This window comes from Zea mays, chromosome 7, assembly GCF_902167145.1.
Source record: "Zea mays cultivar B73 chromosome 7, Zm-B73-REFERENCE-NAM-5.0, whole genome shotgun sequence".
In the NCBI taxonomy this organism is placed as follows: domain Eukaryota; kingdom Viridiplantae; phylum Streptophyta; class Magnoliopsida; order Poales; family Poaceae; genus Zea; species Zea mays.
Window position 1 is genome coordinate 145,172,987 of NC_050102.1, and position 22,630 is coordinate 145,195,616.

Consider the following 22,630-nt stretch of genomic DNA (forward strand, 5'->3'; position numbering starts at 1 on the left):
CCTCGGCCTCGGAAGGTGGTCTCCGCCTCGCCCGACCCTAGGGCTCGGCCTCAACCTCGACCTCGGAAGGTGGTCACCGCCTCGCCCGACCCCAGGGCTCGGCCTCAACCTCGACCTTGGGAGGGATCGCGTCCTCGCCCGACCCCGACCTCGGCCTCAGGAGGAGTCTCCGCCTCGCCCAACCTTGGGCTCGGACCAACCGCACCACGGAGGATGCATCATTACCCTACCCCTAGCTAGCTCAAGCTATGAGGGAACAAGACTGGCGTCCCATCCAGGCTCGCCCCGGTAACAAGTAATGATGGCTCCCCGCGTGCGTCTATGACGACGGCGGTTCTCAGCCCCCTACGGAAACAAGGAGACGTCAGCAAGGTCCCAACAGCCCCGACAGCTGTGTTTCTACAGGGCTCAAGCGCTCCTCCGACGGCCACAACACCGCGTGCACAGGGCTCTAGCGCCTCTCCGACAGCCATGTTGGCATGTACACAGGGCTCAGGCACCTCTCTGCCGGACACGTTAGCACATAACTACGCCCCCATTGTACACCTGGACCCTCTCCTTGCATCTATAAAAGGAAGGTCCAGGGCCCTCATGCGGGAGGGTCGTCGCGCGGGAGGACGGGCTGACGAACAGGCTCTCTCTCTCCCTCGCGAACGCTTGTAACCCCTACTGCAAGCGCATCCCCCTGGCGCAGGATAACACGAGCCATGTTTTCACCCCTTGTGTTCCATCTCGTGCCAACCCATCTAGGCTGGGGCACGCAGCGACGATTTTAATCGTCGGTCCAGGGACCCCCCCAGGGGTCGAAACGCTGACAGGATGTAATTGGAAAAAAATTAAGAAAGAGTTTAACTTACTTGGGATTTAAACCACCCAATCACACTCAATTTATATGGATTGAGAGCTAACCGAATAAACCCTAACATGACATGGGGCTTTCCATGACTACCGGAAGACCTGAGCTTCCATTACCAACAATGTATATATATATATTATTGTTGCACTATTTTTTCAGTTGTAAGATATTTATTTAGTTATTATGATAAGGTGTTAAATCTTAAAAGCTATACAAATCGAATAGGGTCCCAAATATCAAAATCTTTCACTATCCTAACAGTGCCAAAAAAAAAAGGTTCACTCCAGGCTCTGGCATCCAGCGGCCCTGACCACTGCACCAGCCAGTCAGCCACCCAGCACCAGCAGGCAGCGCAGCTAGGTGGGGTGGGGCCGTGGGGGGCAGCCGGTGGGAACGCTTGCCCCGAACTCCCGATACCCACACCCGTCTTGACTCTGGCCGTCTCTATTCTCCAAGTCCCAATCCACCGACGAATTCCAAACCCTGCCTAGGACCTCGGCGCCACTCGCCGCACGTCGTCCACGTCCGCCTCCACCGTGAGTATCCCGGTGCCCAACCCCCGTCTATTCGCTTTCTCGCATGTCCTCCCATTTGGATTTGACGCCTCGGCACTCCCGGCGTCCACTTCCCTTCACCCCTCTCGGCGGAGGGCAGGATGGCGCCGCGGTACCCGCGCTCGCGCTGTTGCTTATGCGAGCTTGGTTGGTCCTGTGGCGGCTTCTCTGCTTGCTTAAATCTGGTTTTTTTTACCCCGCGCCCTCTCTCTCGCTCTCTCCCGAGTTCCATTGCAAAACCTCGGGCGATTTGTTAGTGTTGGCATAAGGAGAAGGTCTAGCTCTTTCCGGTTTGGACCATGCAACATGTAAGATCTCTTACAATTATGACGATTTACATTCGCTGGGATTGCGATGTGTTCGTGTCCTACTGTCCTATGTTATTCCACTTCCCTTCCTCAATTATACCCTACCGTAGGTAGTGTGGTGAGCAAATCAGGATGGTGCTTGTAATGTTGGTGTTGTGTTTTGTAGGTGTTTTCCAGTTGCCGTCTTGTTTTTTATCCTAGGAGTGGAGCTAGAGAATTATGGTGGGGGTGTGGCTTGCTGTCTAAAGACAGAACACTAATGCAACTTAATAGCACCATAGCCATAATTTTAGCATGAATAGCTTAAAACAAGCAATATTGATGTACATCAACAATGAAGTAGTGGTAATAGTATATTTGTGCTTGCAATTTATCAAATCACAGTAAAAGAATCCCACAATTATAACAACAGAAGATTGTCGTTGTCGGCAAAATGCATTCCTTAACCACAAAATCCTCACTGAAAAAAAATAAACCATTAATTGTGAGCAAACAATTTATATAATGTATCGTTGAAAAATTGAAAAGAGGTGCATTACCTCTTACAGATCAAATCTACGCCCTTTTCTTTCCATGTTCATGAAGCGATGAACCACAGCATCATTGGTATTTTTTAAAATTCTTCTTTCTCCACATAGCAAATAAGTCTATTACTCAAGTGTGGATCACCCATGCGGTCATTAAGAGTTGTTTTTACGATCTTCATCCCCTCAAATATTCTATCCACTGTTGCAGTATCAATTTACAATAGCAGCACAAGTTTCTAAAATCGATAAACCAATGGTTACTTGTCTCCACCATTCTTTGTGAAAGCTCACTGATAGTATTTATGTTGGAGAATTGATTGCCTTCTCTCACATCAGCAATGTTGCTAGCACCATCATATCCTTGGCTAAGATTTCTCAAATCTCCAGAACTAAACTCACCTCGCATGTTGCTAGCACCATCATATCCTTGGCCTCTAACTTGTTTTAAGCCCAGCTTAAATTCCGCAAGTATTTATGTAATCTCTCTTTCGCCATTCTACATTTTTCAATATACCTCAAGACCATGGCCATTTGATCTTTACAAGAAACATCCCTTGACTCATCAACTAAGCAAGCAAAAGACATCGTCCCCAAGTTCTTCAAGAATAAATTGTAGAATTTCATTTGCAAAACAGTCTATAATGTTGGTCTGAGTTTCATGAGCCACCATACAACTGTTACCTGCAAGACCCACTGCCTTTCCCAAATTTGAATCATGCTCTGCTAATCAATCAAAAACCTCCAAAAAATTCCATTTGTTCAAAGACTCCTTCGACTCATCATGGCCATGAAAAGGCAAGCCTTGCTCGAATAGTAGCCTAGCAGTATTAATGGATCCATTCAATCTAGTAAAATAAGCCCTTTTAGATGTTTCACTTTTCTTATGTAAAATAACATCAATGTGCTGATATCTCTATAACAAATCATCAGACTTCTTTATAGGAATAAAGTGTGATCCACCAACATTGCCAACATGTATCTTTAGCCGCTCTTTTCTGTGATAACCATTCCAGCACTCAACAACGAAATCCTTATATCATGTATCCTTCTTTTCTCTGAACAAGAAATAACAAAAAAATATGCTCTATCTTTTGATTCACTATATTCAAGCCAACTTCCAAAATCATCGAACCATTCTTGTTGAAACCTTCTTGGATTGCCTTTTCCCCCAATCTGTGTAGAGGGAAAATTGCAAGTGCGCAGTTGGCATGGCCCATTCTCCAAATATTTCCTTCTCACCCTCAAATTAGGATTAGGATGGTAAGAAATTAAGAATCAATTTCCTTTCTTAAGGTTGGGTCATATTTGATCTCCTCTTCCCAATTAGTAGCATCTGGATGACATGAATTCCTTGCACTACCACTGTCTGGTGCTTTTCTTTTATAAAATCTTTCCATTTCCTAGCACCCATAAAAATATTTAATAGATATCACAGAAAGAACAAAAAAATCGTAACCTAAAATCTGGACAAACAAACAAGAAGCACAAATTAAAATCATTGGACGATTAGGCTAATGGAATTTGAAAAAAGAATGATCAAGTTACTTTTTGAAGGATGACAGAGGAGCAGGCCTGGGAGGCGGGCGGACTTCACCTAGGGGTGGTAATGGGCTCTAAATTTTACACTATAAAATTTAAGGATTGGATTAGGATTGAGCTCTATTTCTAGGCTCAAACGAATTGTGAAGAAACATTTGGATCGTGATCCATTACCGCCTGCTGCCATGCTACTTGCTCTAGTGCGCTCAGCAGCAGCAGCAGCACCTGCTAGCCAGCCAGCAGGGCCGCCTGAATGCCTGATAGCTTTCGCTTGTGCGTAGAGCGGTGGAGGGGAACTGGAGAGACAAATCAATGAGCAGGACGCGGGAGCAGAAGAGATGAAGCCACCAAAGCGTGCAGTTGAAGAGTCGAGTCGAGGACTCTAAGAAGCGACTACAGGCCGGCTTTCCCATATGAGATTGTGGCTGTTTCCTTCATTCCTGCAGGGAGTTGTTGGCTGCTGTGGGCTCTCCGCGCCGGGCTGTGGGTGCTGCTGTTTAGGCCAGGGGAGTGCAAATAGGGTAAAAATGTATATACTATAAGGCTTTTGGTATTTGGGACTGGGTGCGGCCGCACCCAGTTGGCCTATATATGGTGGGTACTGAGATGAGTGAATCATGTTCGAGTTTCATGTGGTGTACTCTGTTTATACTTTTGCATCAAGTCGAGTGCTGACCTTGTTTGTGCGTGATTGTTCTTGTGTGCTTCAGAGATCCTAGCCCTTGTTTCTGATTTCACAGCAGTTGCCTGATGGCTGGTGTGTGACTTTTAGTGCCCTTGCAAATGCTAACAAGTTTTTCCCCTGGTGCAATAAATATCTGTGCTATGGATGGATGAAAATGAAGTGGGCTCATGTTTTAATGTCATTTTTTTGTTTTAAACTTTTAATAGCCAATCCGATGGGGTATGAAGAGAGCAAAAAACATCTCCTCAGTCTCAGCTACCCTGAGCTGCAATGTTTGTGCAAAAGGTATAACCTTCCTGCTAAGAAGACCCACTCTCAGTTAGCAAGTTCGCTCGCCTCGCTGCTTGAGGTAAGCATATATGTTATGTTTGGATTATAACTTTTACTTCAGAGTTCGCCACAAGTATGAGCTAGTTTCATCATCTATTTAAATTCAGAATCTGGAAGGATGTAACTGTTTTATTCTACACAGGCATCTCCATCTCCTGCTCCTCCTCCTGTCCAATTAGCAAATATGAAAGAAGCATCCACATGTATGTACAGAAACTTTTTATGTTAAACTTAGTTGGCTGATTGTTTATGCTTGCACAATGGCTTATTTTTTCAGACTCTTTTGCTTTGAAAGATGATGCTTTAGGAATAATTGGCAACCTAATTAACTGCAGGCAATCATGCTAACAACAAAAGAGGCCCATACAATGGCAGGGATGATGGTAAACCACTTGTGCATGCGAAACATCAAAAAGGAGATCAGACACCTGTTGATGAAACATCTAAAAAGGTAAGAAATTTCAACCATTGTTTTCTTTTATTGTTTCCCATGAAAAATTAATACCCGTTACTACTAATGGGCTCATCTGTTATCCATAACTTTTTGCATGAACCCTACAAGTATATTGTTCCTTATTGATTTATTATTTTCTACTCAAGTTGTCTGATATTGGAAAGTTAAGAGAATTATAACTACCCCCCCCCCCCCCCCCCCCCCCCAAAAAAAAAAACACATACACACAAAAGCACACAAACACAACCAAAAAACAAACAAAGAAGAAATAAAAAAGAATTCTTCCTAGTAAAACACAAGGATTCTAGTTTTAATATTTTTCCAGGATCCTTTCATATGATTTTATGCAAACTGCCAATGCCTATTTAGGAATCATTTACACACTTCCTGTTAATCTGGATTGCACCTGACCGTCCTAAATATGAGAGTGGCACTTCTTCTGCAGATGCCTTTTGGATTCTGTTTTTCTATTTGTACTCTGTTTTGTGCCACCCAATTGTTGCTATGGATTATACTAGTATTTTTTTCTGTTTGCCGCAGTAGTAATTTGTTGCTTTATTTTCACTTGAAATGTAAGTCTGTTTCATCATGTATCTGTGAATTGCTTTGCTCATTTGTATGTGTACTGGTTAAATGGATGTCTTTATAATCCATTTTTCATCTATCCTGTAGCAGGGGATTGACACTGGTACGAGTATACCTCCAGTTTCTATGAACCATGGAAGACCAGAATATCATGGCCATCTATCTTCTGACCTGAGAACTGCTCATAATTTACAGTCCCAATGTGACGTGGGAATTGCAACTAATACAACAAATCTAGAATTTGTTGGCAAACATGATTGTTCACCTGCTAACGTAATTGATCAAATCTGTCCCCCTATTATTCAAAAATATCCTTCTAATGGTAATGGTCAGGCTTCCACTAAGTTCGGCCGTATGAATGATAACACAGAAAAGGGTTGTCGGCTGTCTGATAAGATATCAGCAAATGCTGCTGCTGTTCAATTTTCTGTAATGTCAGATGAGGGCATTGATCTTCTTGTTGATCTGAACTCCAGTTCAGCAACATGGGCCAAGAACTTCATGGCAGAAATGCACATTACCCCTCCGTCTGAACATGGGAATTTCTCTAGCTTCATTAGCAGTTTGTCAACTAAGGATGATCATAGCACTGCGTCACCATCTGGAAATATCATTGTTGACATTCAGAACAAGGGAGCTGAGAACATTGTTCCTTCCACTGATTCATCACTTGCTTCAGATGTTGGTGAGAGCTCCCGTTCAGTGCTCTATCCAGTTGATACGACTACTGTGAACTCAGTGTCATCCACGTCTACAGTGGCTGGTACCCCAGTTGAACTTTCTGGGTATCAGGAGGGTGCTCCAGTGGTATGTTCTTCATGTTTAACAGCTGATGTTCAGAACAATGTGACATCTGATATGCCAGGTGCTTCGGATAACGAGGTGCTTCCTCCAGAACCTGCTGATGTCTTTTTGCAGTCTGAAAGAATCACTGCACCAGCTGTATGTGGTTCAGTGCAACCAATTGGCAATAAATGCACAATGAGTTCTGGTAAAACCAAAGTTTTTGCAAGATTTGTTGCACTCGAAAATTTTTAGTTGCTGATACAGACAATATATCTACCTTTTTGTCAGGGGATGAGGTTAGAAGTGGCTCCAATGAAGACTCCTGTCCAAAATCTTCAGGAAAACAAACTGGAGATGAAACCCTAATGGAAAATGAACCTGTGAAGGCAGTAGCAGTGGAAGAAAATATAGGTCGTGATGACAGTTTGTCCATTTCTTATCAACTAGCCTGTAAGACAGTAGCAGAACTGCCTGTTACAGATGCCCAGTCGCCTGCTAGTTCTTCTGGTCATTTTATTGCTGGAAATTTTGACAACACACATCCAACATCTTCCGCCACTTCGGTAATTTCTTATACTTGACTTGATATAGTTACATAATTTGATATGCCTCTTAATACTTTGGCTAAGGAAAATGTGTTTGTATTGGATGTTTCAAATGCTATGATGTGTTTCTTAACCAGCCATGCTTTAGCTTGTTCTCATGGTTTTCTGGGGGCATGTTATGTACTTACGTCTTCAGCTTCATGTCATGGAAATATTTTTGAAATAACCTTTTGACATATATCAGCAGATGATGCAGTGGAACCTGCTATTTTATTCTGCCAGTACTTCTTGCTTCTAGGTCTTCTATTCTACTTAGCAGTTCTTTTTGCATCTATCATTTGAGCTTGTTTTCTCTGTTACCGATCTTCACACAATATTGGTATTGGATGTAGTTTACCTGGATGGCTTATCAGTTCAACCTATATCCCTTATGGCTTCAGTCTGTTTCTAGTTTCTTCTGACAGCCATCAAGTGGCCAAGTTGGCGATTTTATATTGTTTCATAAGTTAAGGTTCAGTCATCGTATTTCACTGTATATATGGTTGGATGCAGGTCTCATGATTCTATTCTAGTACATATTTCAGTTCAGGTTCCCTGCTGTAATGTTTGAAGATGTTTTGGAGTTTGGACAAATAGCTATGGGCCATTGTTTGTTACGCTTGAATCAAATGCCAATATGCCATCCTTTGCACTGGGTCCTCTCAGATTTGACCCAACTGTGCAATTATGTGATCTCTGATGGACAACGTCAGATTGAAGACTATGGATGTCAGGGTACTGCTTCGTTGCAGGAAGATTGTAGCGAAGTTGGTAATAGGCTAGGGGAGGAATGTTGTCGGCAACCTGTTGTCGCCGACGAGGAAAGTGATGTCGTGCACAGACAGCAGGGAGGTGGCTGCACTAGGGAGAGAGATGGAGGAGCACAAGACCAGAAGAATGGGCAGCAGGCACAAAAAAAACTTGACCCTAAACAAGCCTATAGATGGAACCTTATGGATTGCCAATCCTTTCCTACACAAAACTCAACTTTATTGCTGATTTCCAAACCTGTCTTAAAGTTCCTAAACCAATCCCAATTTTTCTAAAACAAATCACCGGTCTACATGGCATGGGAGGGGGGAGGGGGGAGGGGGTCGGTACTAACTTGTGGCAATGTGGACATGACAGCACTGGGTTGGTTCTGCTGAGGTGGCCCATGCCCATTGGCCATAACACTACAGGACATGTTCGTTGCAGCAGGAAGTTTGTCTTATTTGAAAGGAAAAAAAATGGGGAAGAGTAATAGACAAATTTCCCATGTATAGGATTGAAAAAACTAATCTGGATGGTTTAATTAATAAAACAATAGTATTAACATTTCAGCAGACATTATATTTATAATCTCAAAGTACAAAAAAATAAGTGGGCTTCAAAGTACTAAAATAACATGGAATCCATAAGTAAGATTTGTTTGGATTCTGCCATGTGCCAGCCCTGCCAAGGAGCCGCCCGAACAAAATTTGGTGTTTGGTTTGCCTGGCCGAAAAAATGGTGTTTGATTTGGTCGCCCACGAATAGGCCAAGCTTTGGGGGGGGGGGATGCGACTGCTATCCAAATGACACCCTTACCCATCGCCAACCGCTGAATTTTGTCCCAACACCCATCCAAACGCACTTATGCTTGCTGATTATGGATTGGAGATCTACTGTCTTCCAAGATCCCGCATGTATGTTTAATTAGAAAGTAGGATGAAAGAGCAAAAAAGGTAAACTGGATTAAGCACCTTAGGCAAGCTTCCATCAGGGGATTTCATAAATTGGTAAATTGGTGATTAGTCAAAAGCTATGGGTCCGTTTGGTTGGGCTGTGGCTGTGAAAAAAGCTGCTGTGGGCTGTGAGCTGTGAAAAAAGCTGCTGTGGGCTGTGAGCTGTTAAAAAGCTAAAAACCGTTTGGTGGAAACCACTAAAAGCTGTTAAAATTTCTTCGATATATGTTTTCACAGTTCCATCCGAAAGCCACTAAAAGCAGGTCCAGAGGTGCTTTCAGTTTTGCACTGCGAGAAAGTCGGCTTTTAGAAAAAGCTGCTTCCTGGATCCATCCCTTTGGTTTGACTTTTGGCTTTTATGGGACAAAAGTCAAAGTCAAAAGCCAAACCAAACACACCCTATATTTGGTTGGGCTTTTTTCAGCTTTTGGCCACCAAAAGCTGTTGCGGACTGCCAAACGCCCCAACTTTTCAGCCTGTTTTTATAAGAATCGTTTTGGTAAAAACTTGTCCAAAATCAACATGAACACAAAATCGGTCGAGTCGTCACGATAGTAGAAATCCATCGCTTTCTAGATCCTGGACCCTTTGAACCACTTCATCTTCCTCCGCACGTAATCCCCACGATACTCAGATTCTTCCCATAGCCAGATTCTCTTCACAGCCAGATTTTTAGAAAAGCTGATCAGAAAAAAGCTGAATCAAACAACCTTAGATGGGATCAACTCTATGCTACCTTAGATCCCAAATGTAAGTACATTTAGGTTTTCTTTTAAGTCAACCTTTTGGGCTTTGATCATTATAACAGCCTAAAAACATTCTCTATAACTTGTCATAAGGTTGATGTTACTAAATTCATAATATGTAGTTCATTCTATTTGAGATAATCAGATAATAGATTTTTATGTATAATATTAGTCAAAGTGCCACATATGTTTGTTTTCCTCAAACAGTAAAAAAGTGTCGTATTGGAGGCCTGTCAATGTTCCTAATGTACTCTATATTTACAATTAGAGGTTTGGTTGCACAATTTATGAATAAAAATATGAATTCGAAAAATGAATGGACGGACTTCAAATATGTAACATAATTGAGCTCCAAGATTGACAATGTCCTTTTGTTAACTACATCAGCCTTGCATGCACTCTTATTTTGAGCCGTAATCTTTAACTTTGTTGACTTGTGGAAAATGACTGTCATCCGAGCACTCGGTGCAGTGAGTTCCTCCAGTTTAGCTAAATCACCTATGTCACATATGTAATTATTTCACTTTTCCCTATACCTTTTAGAAACAAATAGGTCACTATATGCTTGCTTATATTCAACTAACCTTAAGATGTTTTTGTCTGTTTTCTGTAGTCATGGACGCGAGGGTCACTTTCTACTAGTTATAGTGTCTGCTCTTACGAAAATAGTAAATGCATGGCTGACTAATTTTACTGGTTTGCACTTTGTAGTAAAAGGGGAAGAGAATGAAAGCTGCTAAACGTATTATTTTGGTCAATGGCAAAGTCTACGTGTCTCACTTTTAGCTCCGCAACTGCAAACCTGCTTATTTGGTAATTGATATTTCACTGACCTCCTTAGCTGGCATTTCTGGTACTAGTCACCAATGCCTTTGTGTACTCTGACTGGCAAAACTTACAGGTCATTATATATTCCAGTCACTAGGTGCGAGTGAGCTTCCCGATCCGTTAGATCATATTATCCAACCATAGATGCAACCGTGGTTTGTTAGGTTTTTTTAAGCTAGTCAAGCTGCTGGTGGAAGGATTTAAGTGTTAAATGTGATATACGACTAGATTATGATATAACGGACCAGGAGGTTCGCTTGCACCTAGTGACTGCTTGCATAGCCGTCGTTGCCAGATTTATGAGCCCCAAGTGCCGACTTTTATTTTGTTAAATTATCTTGTACTGACTAAAATAGGGTAGACTGAGTGCCGGTGCCGGAGGCTCCAACATGAGTGGGTCAGGCGAAGGGATAAACCAAGGCAAGTCTCCCCCGCAAATGCGGAGAGGCTGCTTTAAACCCGCGACCTAGTGTTGTACTATGTTTGGAAAACAATCTCCATTTTTGATTTGGCATTCGGTTTATGATGGCGTGATGCTTTCTGTGCATGATGAAAGGTGTTTTATTATCGGAATGCTTTGTTGTGCCTAGTTTATGGTGTTTTGGTTGATTTATCTTTGCCAGTTTATAATGATGTATAGATCTTGGTGTACCCAGAGCAGTTCACTAACTTACTTCTATCATTCTGAAGGACAATGCTATTAATTCTCTGACTTCAAAGTTCGGTGCAGAGTATGTTTCTATAAACACTGTTCATACTTCTGATCTCCAATACTAGCTGCATGCCTAAAGGGTTCCTTTCTTCTGTAGGCTAGCACAAAGTCATGATTCTACGGACAAAAAGGGACAGAATGATGCTGAGGAGGTTGAGGAGTTAGAGAGTATGACACCAGCAGCCTATAGTGAACCTCCCAGAAATATACAACTTAGCTTACGAAGTGCTTCCGCTAAGGTCAAGCCTTCTACACTACCAAGACGATCAGCGAGGCTTCTTCCTAAGGTTTGTGTTCATTGTCATTTACTGTAATCACCAATACTATAGTATAAGCTCATGCTACCATTCTCATTGAAAGGATGGTAGACTGATTAAGGAAATCAATGTGTGCTGAATAATGTGCTTATTTTGGCCTTTTTTAGGTTCATAGCTTTTGCTATGCACTTAGATACATGTTATGTCTAGATACATCTAAAAATCAAAATGACATATAATTTGGAATGTGGGTAGTATATAGTTTTAATTCCTGTAAATAACATAACATTTTCTGGGGTTTAATCAACATACTTTGTTTTCTTGACATGCAGTAACCGCCGTAAATGATACAGATGAGATCCAGTGTGAGAATAGCCTCACTACCGGCTTAGTCAGATTCCATGAGGATGAAGGGATAGAAAACAGTTAACAAGCTTAGATTCTAATTTTGTATGTTCTTGTTAATTCTTTTTTGTTCCAGCAACTGAGTAGAACTTGGTTTCTGAAGCTTAGGCTGCGTGACTTTTTATCTCCTCGTGTCCATCAACATCTGTTACAGTTACAGTCGTACTGTCGAGCTTTCATACACTATTGTACAAACGACTCCTACTTTTACAGCATCTGTTTCCTCTGGTCTGCGACTTGTTGGATGATGTCTTCTGTGTTTTATATCAATGCAATATAACTATTGGTGCAGGAGTAAGCTTGTTTAGAACGATTAAAATAAATGCTGTTTATGGTGCAGGCAATGATATTGTAAGTTGCTTCTCAAGAAGCAAGGTTCCATAAATATAAAAGAAAAAAAATCATGGAATTTTCCACACTAAAGAGACTCGAGTAGCCATGATTCTATTAGAGTTTCTGTTTGTAAATTCCTCACGGAGGATGAGCATAAGGGACCATTACAAACAATCTTTAATAGTTGTTCAACGATTCCACAAACTCTAGACTGACTAGGTGATGATTATCATCAAAAGCAATAAGGGAATAACTAGTCCAAGTCGTTCAACTAGTACCATAAGATGCACTAGAAGCTCTTTAATCTTATCCTGATGATTGAAAAGATGTAAATGAATAGTGTATGTTTCTCAGCACAAGTGTATGAGGTTCCAGGAGTGTGCTCAAAGCTCTTCATAATGTCTACTAGGTAGGTGCCCGTGCGATGCCACGGAACATAAATCTCGATTTGTATATCAGCTATGCTTCCTGTGGAGCAAGGAAGCGAACGCAAGCCAACCTTTTGTATTAGTGCATTCTGTTCAGTTCTTACTTGATCATCCCGTGTTCTCGTGTGTGCCATGGCCGAGTGGCAAGCTCAACACTGGTATTGTTGTCTTGTCTCAAATGAAGTCCGATTCCACAAGTTAACCGGAAATCTTCATGGGTGATAGCTGTGTCAGATTCTTTCGCGCATAGTGATAGCTGTGTCAGTTTACCCCCATTTTCTTGGGCATCACTTGTCTCAAATGAAGTTCATTGGAGGTTCGCAATTTATGTTCCGTGGCATCACACCGGCACCTACCTAGTATGTATATGAATGACAGAAGAAAAGGGTGAAAGGCACGACATCCAGAATTCATAGTTCAGTTCGCATTTCTGTGGCACAGTTTGCTGGTTATCTAATTTTACATACGGAGGACCTGGATTGCCACCTGCTAATTGCTATCGCGGTAAGAGTGCACATCAATCGCATCAAAGCCGCCAATATTGCAGCACGGCAGCTACAAGTGCATCCAATCACGCTCATAGCCACAATAAAATGTAAACAATAACTTAACAGACAGCATGCGAAATATAGAGAGAAAAATTATACTACCAACATGTGTTTCTTATTTTTGGACAGGCCTTGACCAAAAAGGTAAGAGCATCCCTTCTCAATCAGAGCCGTGGAACCATAGCCAAATTTGCCAAGTGTTAAAGAAGCAAAAGAAATACAGGAAGAAATTCACTAATCAGGTTTCATGAAGAGCTAGTTTCTGCAGAATGACAAAAGGGGAAAAGTAGCGATAACAACCATTGGAGTGAAAACATTTATTCTGTGTTGTCGATTGGAGTGATAACAACCATTTCTTCTGCTGCACCAGAATCAAGTCGATTATCACAGTTCCCTCTGCCACAAACACATATTCTTTATTTTCTGAACTGTATGAGCTTTGTTCCAGCAAACGCTTTCCGACTGGCCACACTTGGTGATCGGTACCCTGCTTTGGTGGGCTTTCCCCAGGGAGAAACTGAAGGCCTGCCTCCTTTAGTACGCCCCTCGCCTCCACCATGGGGATGATCCAAAGGATTCATAGCAACACCACGGACAACAGGGCGTCTGCCTAACCACCTGCTGTGCCCTGCCTTTCTTAGCTTGCGTGTACCATGGCTTGGGTTGGAGACTATACCAATTGTAGCATGGCATCTTGAATCAACAGCCTTCTCAGCACCTGAGGGAAGGCGCAGGACACACTTGGCGCCTGGCTCCTGGACTACCTTAGCATATGTACCAGCTGCTCGAACCATCTTCCCACCCTGACCAGGACGACATTCAATATTATGCACCCAGGTTCCAATTCGTGCATTGGCTAATGGTATACAATTTCCAACCTTTGAGTTGAGATCAATTATATCGAACTGATTTTCCAAGGAATATGGTGAAGAGGCTGAACTCTTAGAAGACTTCGAGGAATGATAGTTCATCACAAGATTTAGCTGTTATTAAAACTGATTATGATGGTTTCTTTGTTGCTATTAAAGATTACAATCTTCTTTGCCTGACATCAATTTTATAGTTTTATACGTATCACTTTCTTTCTTTCTTTCCATCATCGTTAACGGCATGCAGCCACATTCTGTTATCGATCCCTCAATTTCTTGCATGCCACACCGATCTCCAAGCTAGAAGCATGTATCCGCCGTATAAAAGATGACAACAACATAAAGACGACTGGAACATGGTAGATAATGCTAGAGCAGCATTTTAAACATTGCTAATATAACATTAGGCATATACAATATATTGATATTCGTTGGTTCAAGTATCTACTGAGCAACATATCAATTGAATGGTTCATAGGCAACAGCTAGCAAATGAGCAGCTTCTACCACCAACCATCGGTGTTCATGTATTTCTCAACTTGGCTCATACTTGCTTAGCCAAATACGGCATCAGGCTACAAGCGAGGTACACCTAGTGCTCAACGATGTCGTATTTCCTTCGCAGCTTGTACAGATACCCGCTGAATCTCTTGTTCAGACAAGAAACAAAAGGGTGGTCCGATCTACTTGCCCAGGCAAGACAGTCTTGTGATAGGTCATCATGAAGGCCTGGGAAGTAGCAATCGTTTGATCTGTTGCCACTTGAATCGCCTCCCAACTGAGCCTTCAGAACAGGTTTCTGCTCCTTCAGTTCAAGTTCTTCGCTATCCGAATCTGTAGCATATGGAAAGAAATCTAATTATGAGATATCATAGAACACATCTGAGTGTTTCTTCGACTCCCCTGAGAAGTAGCCCTTCCTGACCAACAGAAAATAAGCTATTCAACTAATTTACTAAGTTTTAAAATATATGACGTTTAGGACAAGCTAAGTAATTAGTAAAAAACGTCATATATTTTAATCTACTCCTGTTGATGAAATATGTGTCAGAATTTCAATAGTTTTCATATGCAGATTCTGAAATTTAACTTACTCAAAAAATAGATCTATAATGTCATCCCACCTCACCTGGATAACATGAAACCACATCACAATAATGTTCACATAACAAGCTTTGATTTTAAGATCTTTCTTTGTTCCGTCCTTTCTCAGCTCGGTGCATTCATTCCGCTGCAAACAAGATTACAAGGAATCATCACTTGCTAATCACAAAAGTTATCTAAAAACAATCCCCACAGACCGATAAAAGAGAGTTCATCAACAGCAACAATTTTAATAGATCAGGCCTCATCTCAATTTAGATAGATCTGCTTTGAGTACAATTCTAATGTTAGTTATGCAGCGCATCATCGATGTGCTTCAATCACATGCCCAGGAGCTGAGCAGCAGCAACAGAAGAAGAAAAAATCTAGCTGCATCAGTGGCCACCAGTTCATCATTACTCATACTTGCCACATCAGCAACAACACCCATGTTGTTGTGCGACTCTTAGTTTGAGGGAGAATTATATTCAGTGTCAGTTTTGGGTAATGCACAACTATCATCAATGTAGTTAAACTGCTACTAAGGTGACAGTGTGACAGATAAAATGGAAAGAGTTTTATTTGTTTATGACAAAACTATAAGAAACGTTTTAGCAAATCAATAGTTAAGACAACGTAATTTACACAAGAAGGAGTGCAATAGGGAATTCATTGTAGTATATCATTGACATTAAACTGTAATCATTGTAAAAGCTGCTCTATAAACTAAAAGATGGAGAAAATGGAATGCAGAAAAAAGCACATCAAGCAACCTATATTATTATTAGTGCTATTAAACTGGACTCATTGTAAAAACTGCTTTACAAACTAAAAGTTGGAGAAAATATCAAAACTATTGAAATTCTGACACATATTTCATCTACTCCTGTTCTATTTGAAAAGCTCAAAATTAGCCATTTCAGTTGAAAACATACCAAAGCAATGGTTTTCAACTGAAGTAGTAAACTATTTGTAAAATTGCACCCTAAACACAAGCATTCATATTATCTCCTCTCCATGGAAGGCCATGGGAGGCGCGATCCCAAATGAGGAGAGGAATATACCAAGCATAGGAGATCGTAGCATCATGAAGCAAAGAAGACATACCAAGCAAAGAAGACATACCAAGCATAGGAGATCGTAGCATCTGGAAGCAATACACCAAGCTCAAGAAGTGAAGCATGAATAACCCAACCTATCAAACAGAACAATTACAAACAGATCAATATTATTTTATAAAGCTCCTTAACATTTCCTCATCATGTAATTTTTTCGGATTACATTTGAGTGTTAGCCTTGTGTCAGTGTCTTTTTATTGAAACAAACAATTGAGTTTTAACAGACTTACTGTAGGTCTAGTTTGTTAGGACCTCCTTGTAGACGATGTTCTTAGTATATGTCCCACAATCTTCTGTAGGGTTCTTTCTTACACCCTTCCTCGACGTTTTCTTCCCATCGACGGGTGGGATTGCAAGAATCTTTATGTTTTATCGGGCTGTCGCTCTAGATAGAGCAACATATAGTTGGCCATGAGAGAACACTGGTTCGGGCAAGTATACACCAACATTGGGAATAGTCTGACCTTGTGCTTTGTTAACCGTCATTGCAAAGCTAAGCCGTACAGGAAATTGCTTTCTTTTGAACTGGAAAGGGAACATCTCTTCATCGGAGGGACACAAAGGTATACGCGGCAGGAAAATCCGTTTTCCAGCGTGTTGACCCAGTACAATTTCTGCGTCAATGCTATTTCTTTGAAAACCACGAACGACCAGCCTGGTGCCATTGCAAAGTCCATTTGCAGGGTCTATATTCCGAAGCAATATAACAGGGAATCCAATCTTGAGCTTCAAAACATGTGGTGGCAATCCATTTGGCGTCAGTGTGTTTAGGAACTCGGGTGGGTAGTAGTTATGGGGATCATCCATGGCGCTATCGAAACTATGTTACACCATATGCTCCCCTTGAAAACGATCAATCATCTTAACATTTATCATATCCACCCAGTCATTCCGTGTTGACAGTATCGCTCTTGAAGTGATGTAGGTCGAATCAGACATATTTTTGTTGAGATTTGGGAAAACGAAGTCTATTAGGTTGTCAAGATCGTTGTCACTCCCACTATAAGGCACACATACCTCGTCAGGAAGACGGATTTCGTCGTCACTATTTGTGTCCTCAGTTCCACCGCCTACGCGCAGCAAATACTCCGCAAACCAAGGGTCGTTTTTTGCCCTCATATTGTTAACAAGCTTTAAGTGGGACATGGACTCCCATAGGTAAGACATTCGTAGAGAAGAAGCGACCACTTGAGCCCTTGACCCTTTACGAACAACAGGCAAGACCTGTCTGAAATCACCACCGAAGACAATGGTTTTACCACCAAATGGCAGTCCGGGTCGACCCATTATATCGCGCATGCTATTGTCCAGTGCCTCCACGGCTTGTCTCTTAGTCATAGAAGCCTCGTCCCAGATAATGAGGGATGCTTTCCGTAGCAACTCTGCGGTTCCACTCTGCTTCGTGAAGCTACATACAGCGCCATCGTCAATAGTGAGAGGTATCTTGAAGCGTGAATGGGCGGTTCTTCCTCCAGGCATTATGGAAGCCGCAACGCCAGATGTAGCTGTTGCCACTGCAATCTTGCCCTGGCTGCGTAGCGTCGTGAGCAGCACTCTATATAGATAAGTCTTCCCGGTGCCACCAGGTCCATCCACAAAGAACAATCCACCCTGATCAGTGTCAATGGCAGACAAAATCTTATCATAGGCAGCCCTCTGTTCCTTGTTAAGGGAGTCTTTGAGAGCCACATCTCCTGCTGTCGGTTCGATAATTTCCTCCTCGTAAACCTCTCTAGCAGTACCAATAGCATCGTCATACGCGTCCATGATAGGAGGAAGAGGGAATGTCTTTATGTCCTTTCCCATTGACTGCAGCATGTTCCTAATGTCAATCAATACCATCTGCTCAACATGAGTTTTGCACTGAGTCATGTGTTGATAGTCCTCAGACATAGAATCTAGGTGTTTCTGCCAAAGTACAGCCACATCGCTTGGCTCACAGTACACCAGTATTGTGGCAAAAAGCCGTCGCAGCACCGATGGCATCTGGAAAAGAGCACGTTCAGTGAGACACGCATCCAGTGTATTGTCCGACTCTAGCAGTCCCCTTCTCTCTGCTGCCTCACGAAAAGTCGGTAGCGTGACACCATCTATTGTCCTTAGATCCACATAGGAGGTGGCGCCAGTCACATGGTTTAGGAGAACACGAAGATAGTAGCGCTCCCCCTCGGCCGGATGAGCAGAGACTATTCTACCGACTTGTCCACCCGTATCTCGTTTCCTCCGTTGCCATACTTTGCCCTTACCACTCTGCCAAGTGTACCATTCAGGAAAGTCACGATACAGGATGCCACGAGCCTCCTCCTGTAGCCTATTTGCCTCAAAATATGTTGTGAGCATTGACCTATCAGCACCTGGACGGTTGACGACTCGCTCGACCATTTGCCGCTCGTGAAACGCCACCATGTGCATGTTTGGAAGATGGAGCTGCAGCTGCATCACAGGTGGAGATATCTGACTAAGCTCAAAGCCGTATATCCTCCATAAGGCTTCTGGAGGAGTCACCCACCTTGCATCTCTGTACTGCTTGATCTCATCTACATCATCATCTGCCTTGCTCGCATCTCTCATAACAACAGACGCACGATCATGGCCTTTGTATATGTACTTGAACAGGTATTTAACAGCCTTGATGCTCCCGCACGCCTCAACATTGATGTGACAGTTGAAGAGCCGAAGGAGGTAAGGGTTGTAAGGGACAACCCATCTATTGTCCAATTCGAACCCTCGAACCTTTTCCTTACGCCCATCGTCACGACGTCTATAAACAGGATATGAATCCTTCCCTTGCAAAGTTGCATCACAGAAAGGCCGGGGATAATGATTCTTGCACGATGCACGACCCTTAGTGCATGGGCAGTTAGGATTTAGCGACCCGCACGGGCCATGCATCATATGTTTGATAACCATCTTTCGTAGTTCAGGGTACTTTTTGTCTGGGATCTCGGCTGAGATCAAAAGGTCATACTACTCAGGGCACGTGAGCTTGTACTTCCTCTGCATGATTAGTAGAAAATGGGCATGGGGCAAACCCCGCTTCTGAAACTCCACGACATAGACGTAGGCCCGGACCTTACCGAGAATATCATGTTTAGTCAGCCTATGCTTTAACTCTTGTAGCTTCGCGTGAAAGACACGCACTACAAGATCCGGACGATCTTGCGGTGTCTGCCCAAGGAGAAGCTCCGTCCTTATCTCATCCCAGTTGGGGTTACATGTCATGGTAAGAAAGATGTCTGGTTTCCCAAACTTCCGCACCAGAGCCATAGCATCCATATATCGACGTCTCATGTCACGAGGACCGCCAATAAACGATGGTGACAGCACAGTGCGCTTCCCAACCTTTTCTGCTCTTATGTCTCCATCTAACATACTATCCACCAAGCCCTGGTACAGGTCAGCTCGTAACCGGTCCTGGTTTTTACGTATGAAATCTAAACGGGAGCTCTCAATCTTGATGTACGTGTCGACTGCGAACTGCTGGAAAAGTCGCTTACCATGAAGTATTGGATTGAATATCCCTGGACGAATCTGGAATTTGTAGCAGTAATAGTCACGTACGGACACACATAGATGGTTAGGAGATTCTGCATACGTAAGGATTGATTATTTTGTGATGCCGAAAGGATAGTTAACAATGTGTTATGTAAGAAATATCAAAGAAACAACTAACCTGCATCTTCATCGTTTGCATTACTTGCCCTATGCGTCACACGGTATGCATCCACTTCGCCCATGGATACACCGACCTTTGGTATGTTTGCATGCCATCCAAGTTCACCTCTAGGGAAGAACAGTGGATATGATAGTGCATCATAGCATCCATGGTATGAGCGGATGCCGTGGCTTGACCTATCCTTCCCATGTAGCATAACACTCTTGCTGAACTGGCCTCACTGTTCGCTCCCCTCGATCCAGACAGCAGCGACCTCTGAAGTGAGAGGCGTGTTATATGTCTTCTGGTTCAACGTCTGGTCAAGGTTCAATGTGATACGATAGTCATCAAGGTTCTCAACATGGCCCATGCTCCTAAGGTGCTCAGAGTACGGGTTTCCATGGAGTATGCCAACTAATTGTTTAATAACATCTTTGTCTTTCTGTTGACATTCTTCGCGGCACTTACGATACCGATGCTCGAGATTGGGATCATCATCGTAAAAGTAAAGCTCAAGGTGTTTATGCTCCGCCCCACCTTCCCTACCAAATGACTTGATATTGTGGTACATCATGCCTTGTGCTCGGAACGTGTATATACCAGAATCTCTCACATTAGTTGTCATACTATCGAGGCAACAATACAGTGAAGTGAAAGAGAAATGGCCATTAAAAAACCTAATGTTATCACGAAAGTGTCTAGCATCAGAGTATGTACTATCCCACAACCTCTGGAGCTCGGGAGGGGTCTCCAGTGGGGCTAGCTCAACCTTTCCACTATGACAACAAAACCCAGGTGGCTCATACTCAAACTTCTTCGCAGTGCAATAACCACAGTTGGGAACAGACTTCAGCATATGTGTTTCTTCAGGCACGTTACTGTACACTTTGTCATACGGGTCAGGCAAACCAGTGGCAGTAGATTCATCTTGAGTACCATCAATCTCGATGTCCTCGTCGGTCTCATCATCTAATATGTTTTTTGGAAAACAACGATTAAGACATGTGTAGTTATATAAGTCGTGGTATCATAATAAAAATTGAGGTACGCACATTGCCCAGCAAATAGGTATCCATCGTTCTCATCATCATCCTCATCCTCTTCAAATATGACACCCTCATCATCATCACCTGAATCGTGAAAATATGAGCCACGTAAAAGACAAGGGCATCTAGGGTGGGGGGAAAATGTAACGTGAAGAAAGATTTTTAACAAGTACCATTGGAAATGAACTTTGGTTTCGTATGTGTATGGTCCACTCCTTGTTCAACCATGCCTGCACTCACACGTTTAGTTGGACTACATGCTATCGTCATCGTGCAATATTCATTTAAAATTGGTTGTAATTACCATTGGTGTGGATCTCTGCAGTCGGATGGGGCTGTGTCCAATCGTCTCCTTCCATAGCGTCACAAATAGTATCCTCGGTCACTGTAGCCACATTCCTTCCAATGTCGTCTTCAAATTGTTGGTTTCGACGGCCTAAGGTAGCTGGTCTTGTCCCAGATAGCACATGATGTCTACGTCTTAGTGGCTCAGTAGACATATCGAGTGAACCAACATCCTTAGTCTGTGTTGAAGTTGGCAGGAAGGGTGTCACGGTGAATTCAGGGATAACCCAGTCGCAAGTGGTAACTGAGGATCCATATGGTTCAATTCCATATGTTGTAGGACATACAACCTCAGGGGTATATACTGGGTCCTCCATGGCGATGGACTCCTGATTCAAAGTGTCACCCTGCAGTGCTCTACGTTTTCTGCTACACTCTTTGTTAGCATCTTTCCGTCTTGGTGTCTTATTATACAACCTAAGGCGTACACGTCTAGACTCCCTCTCGACGGGGGTCATGTTTTTGTACCGCTCACTAAAGTAGGCGGCCCTTTTCATAGTATGCTTAGGTATGTTATCAACAGTTTCATGCACACAACCTGGAATAAGGCATGTCTACGTTTAACGATTTGAAACCTGCAATTTTTTTTTGCATATTTAGCCAAGCGAACAATCATGTACCTGGTGTCAGAAGGTCTTTACTTGAGACAATGTTGTTTGCCTGGAATGTCTCATTCCTATGCAATCAATCGCTGTCATCATATGCATCCAGATTTACTTGTTCGTCTCCACCTACATTTAGCATTTTAGCATAAGTAAAGAGTTAACATAATAGATAGTGCAAATGTGACAAAAAAATTGTGATTGTTATACCTGCAATGTCTTGTGTTGACAAATTTGTGAAATCAATGGTGCTACAGCCATCTGGAAAGCTAACCACCTCACATGCCTGGTCCGTATTAATGTCTTCTTCATATATCACCCATTTACAAAAGCTACACATCAACTTTGTATAGTACAAACATGTAGGTATAACAATAAAAAAATTAACTTTTCATCACCTCTGGATGAGAGTGGCTCTATCGATAGTCCTTTGTTTCGTTGACGTGCTTCACGACGCTTCCTATTTTTCTCATTCTTTTCTTCAACAGTCATCGCAGCATATCTTTCCCTATCCCTTTGCCTCTTACGTTCCTTAGCATCGACAATTGGTCCAAGCGAGTTCGATTCATTTTGATTACCTACAATGCAACTTTGTATTAGTGTCTGTACTTAATACGTTTTGACACGCATGTAATAACAGATATACCTGTAATGATGGTGTTTGAGATGTCTGTGAATGGTGTGCGACCAGCATTGTATCCTATCTGATCCATAACAAGAAGAGTGCCCTACAAAACATCA

The 22,630-nt window shown here is 42.5% G+C and overlaps 1 protein-coding gene and 1 long non-coding RNA gene across 17 annotated transcripts; one reads left to right on the forward strand and one right to left on the reverse strand.

Annotated features, from left to right (window-relative positions):
* The first annotated feature begins 1,155 nt into the window (after positions 1-1,155).
* Positions 1,156-12,153, forward strand: LOC100274675 (uncharacterized). Of its 16 annotated transcripts, none has more exons than XR_004851211.1 (10): positions 1,156-1,392; positions 4,676-4,818; positions 4,942-5,002; positions 5,135-5,250; positions 5,929-6,829; positions 6,913-7,187; positions 10,372-10,473; positions 11,179-11,219; positions 11,298-11,487; positions 11,790-12,100. XR_004851211.1 is itself a non-coding variant. In XM_035960441.1 (9 exons), the coding sequence occupies exons 2-9, from the start codon at positions 4,618-4,620 to the stop codon at positions 11,790-11,792; spliced, it is 1,791 nt and encodes a 596-aa protein (XP_035816334.1). In that variant the 5' UTR covers positions 1,159-1,392; positions 4,066-4,617; the 3' UTR covers positions 11,793-12,153. The 16 variants fall into 16 exon arrangements, 8 of the variants coding, with proteins under 8 accessions (XP_035816334.1, XP_035816335.1, XP_020395970.1 ...); XR_004851206.1 differs by having other exon boundaries at positions 1,159-1,392; positions 4,066-4,818; positions 5,926-6,829; positions 11,790-12,153; XR_004851207.1 differs by having other exon boundaries at positions 1,159-1,392; positions 4,066-4,818.
* Positions 12,154-14,443: 2,290 nt separating this feature from the next.
* Positions 14,444-15,347, reverse strand: LOC109940860 (uncharacterized). The gene is made up of 2 exons (XR_002263573.1): positions 15,170-15,347; positions 14,444-14,874 (listed from the first exon to the last, which is right to left on the reverse strand). It is a non-coding gene; the product is annotated as an uncharacterized lncRNA (long non-coding RNA).
* Positions 15,348-22,630: the final 7,283 nt, after the last annotated feature.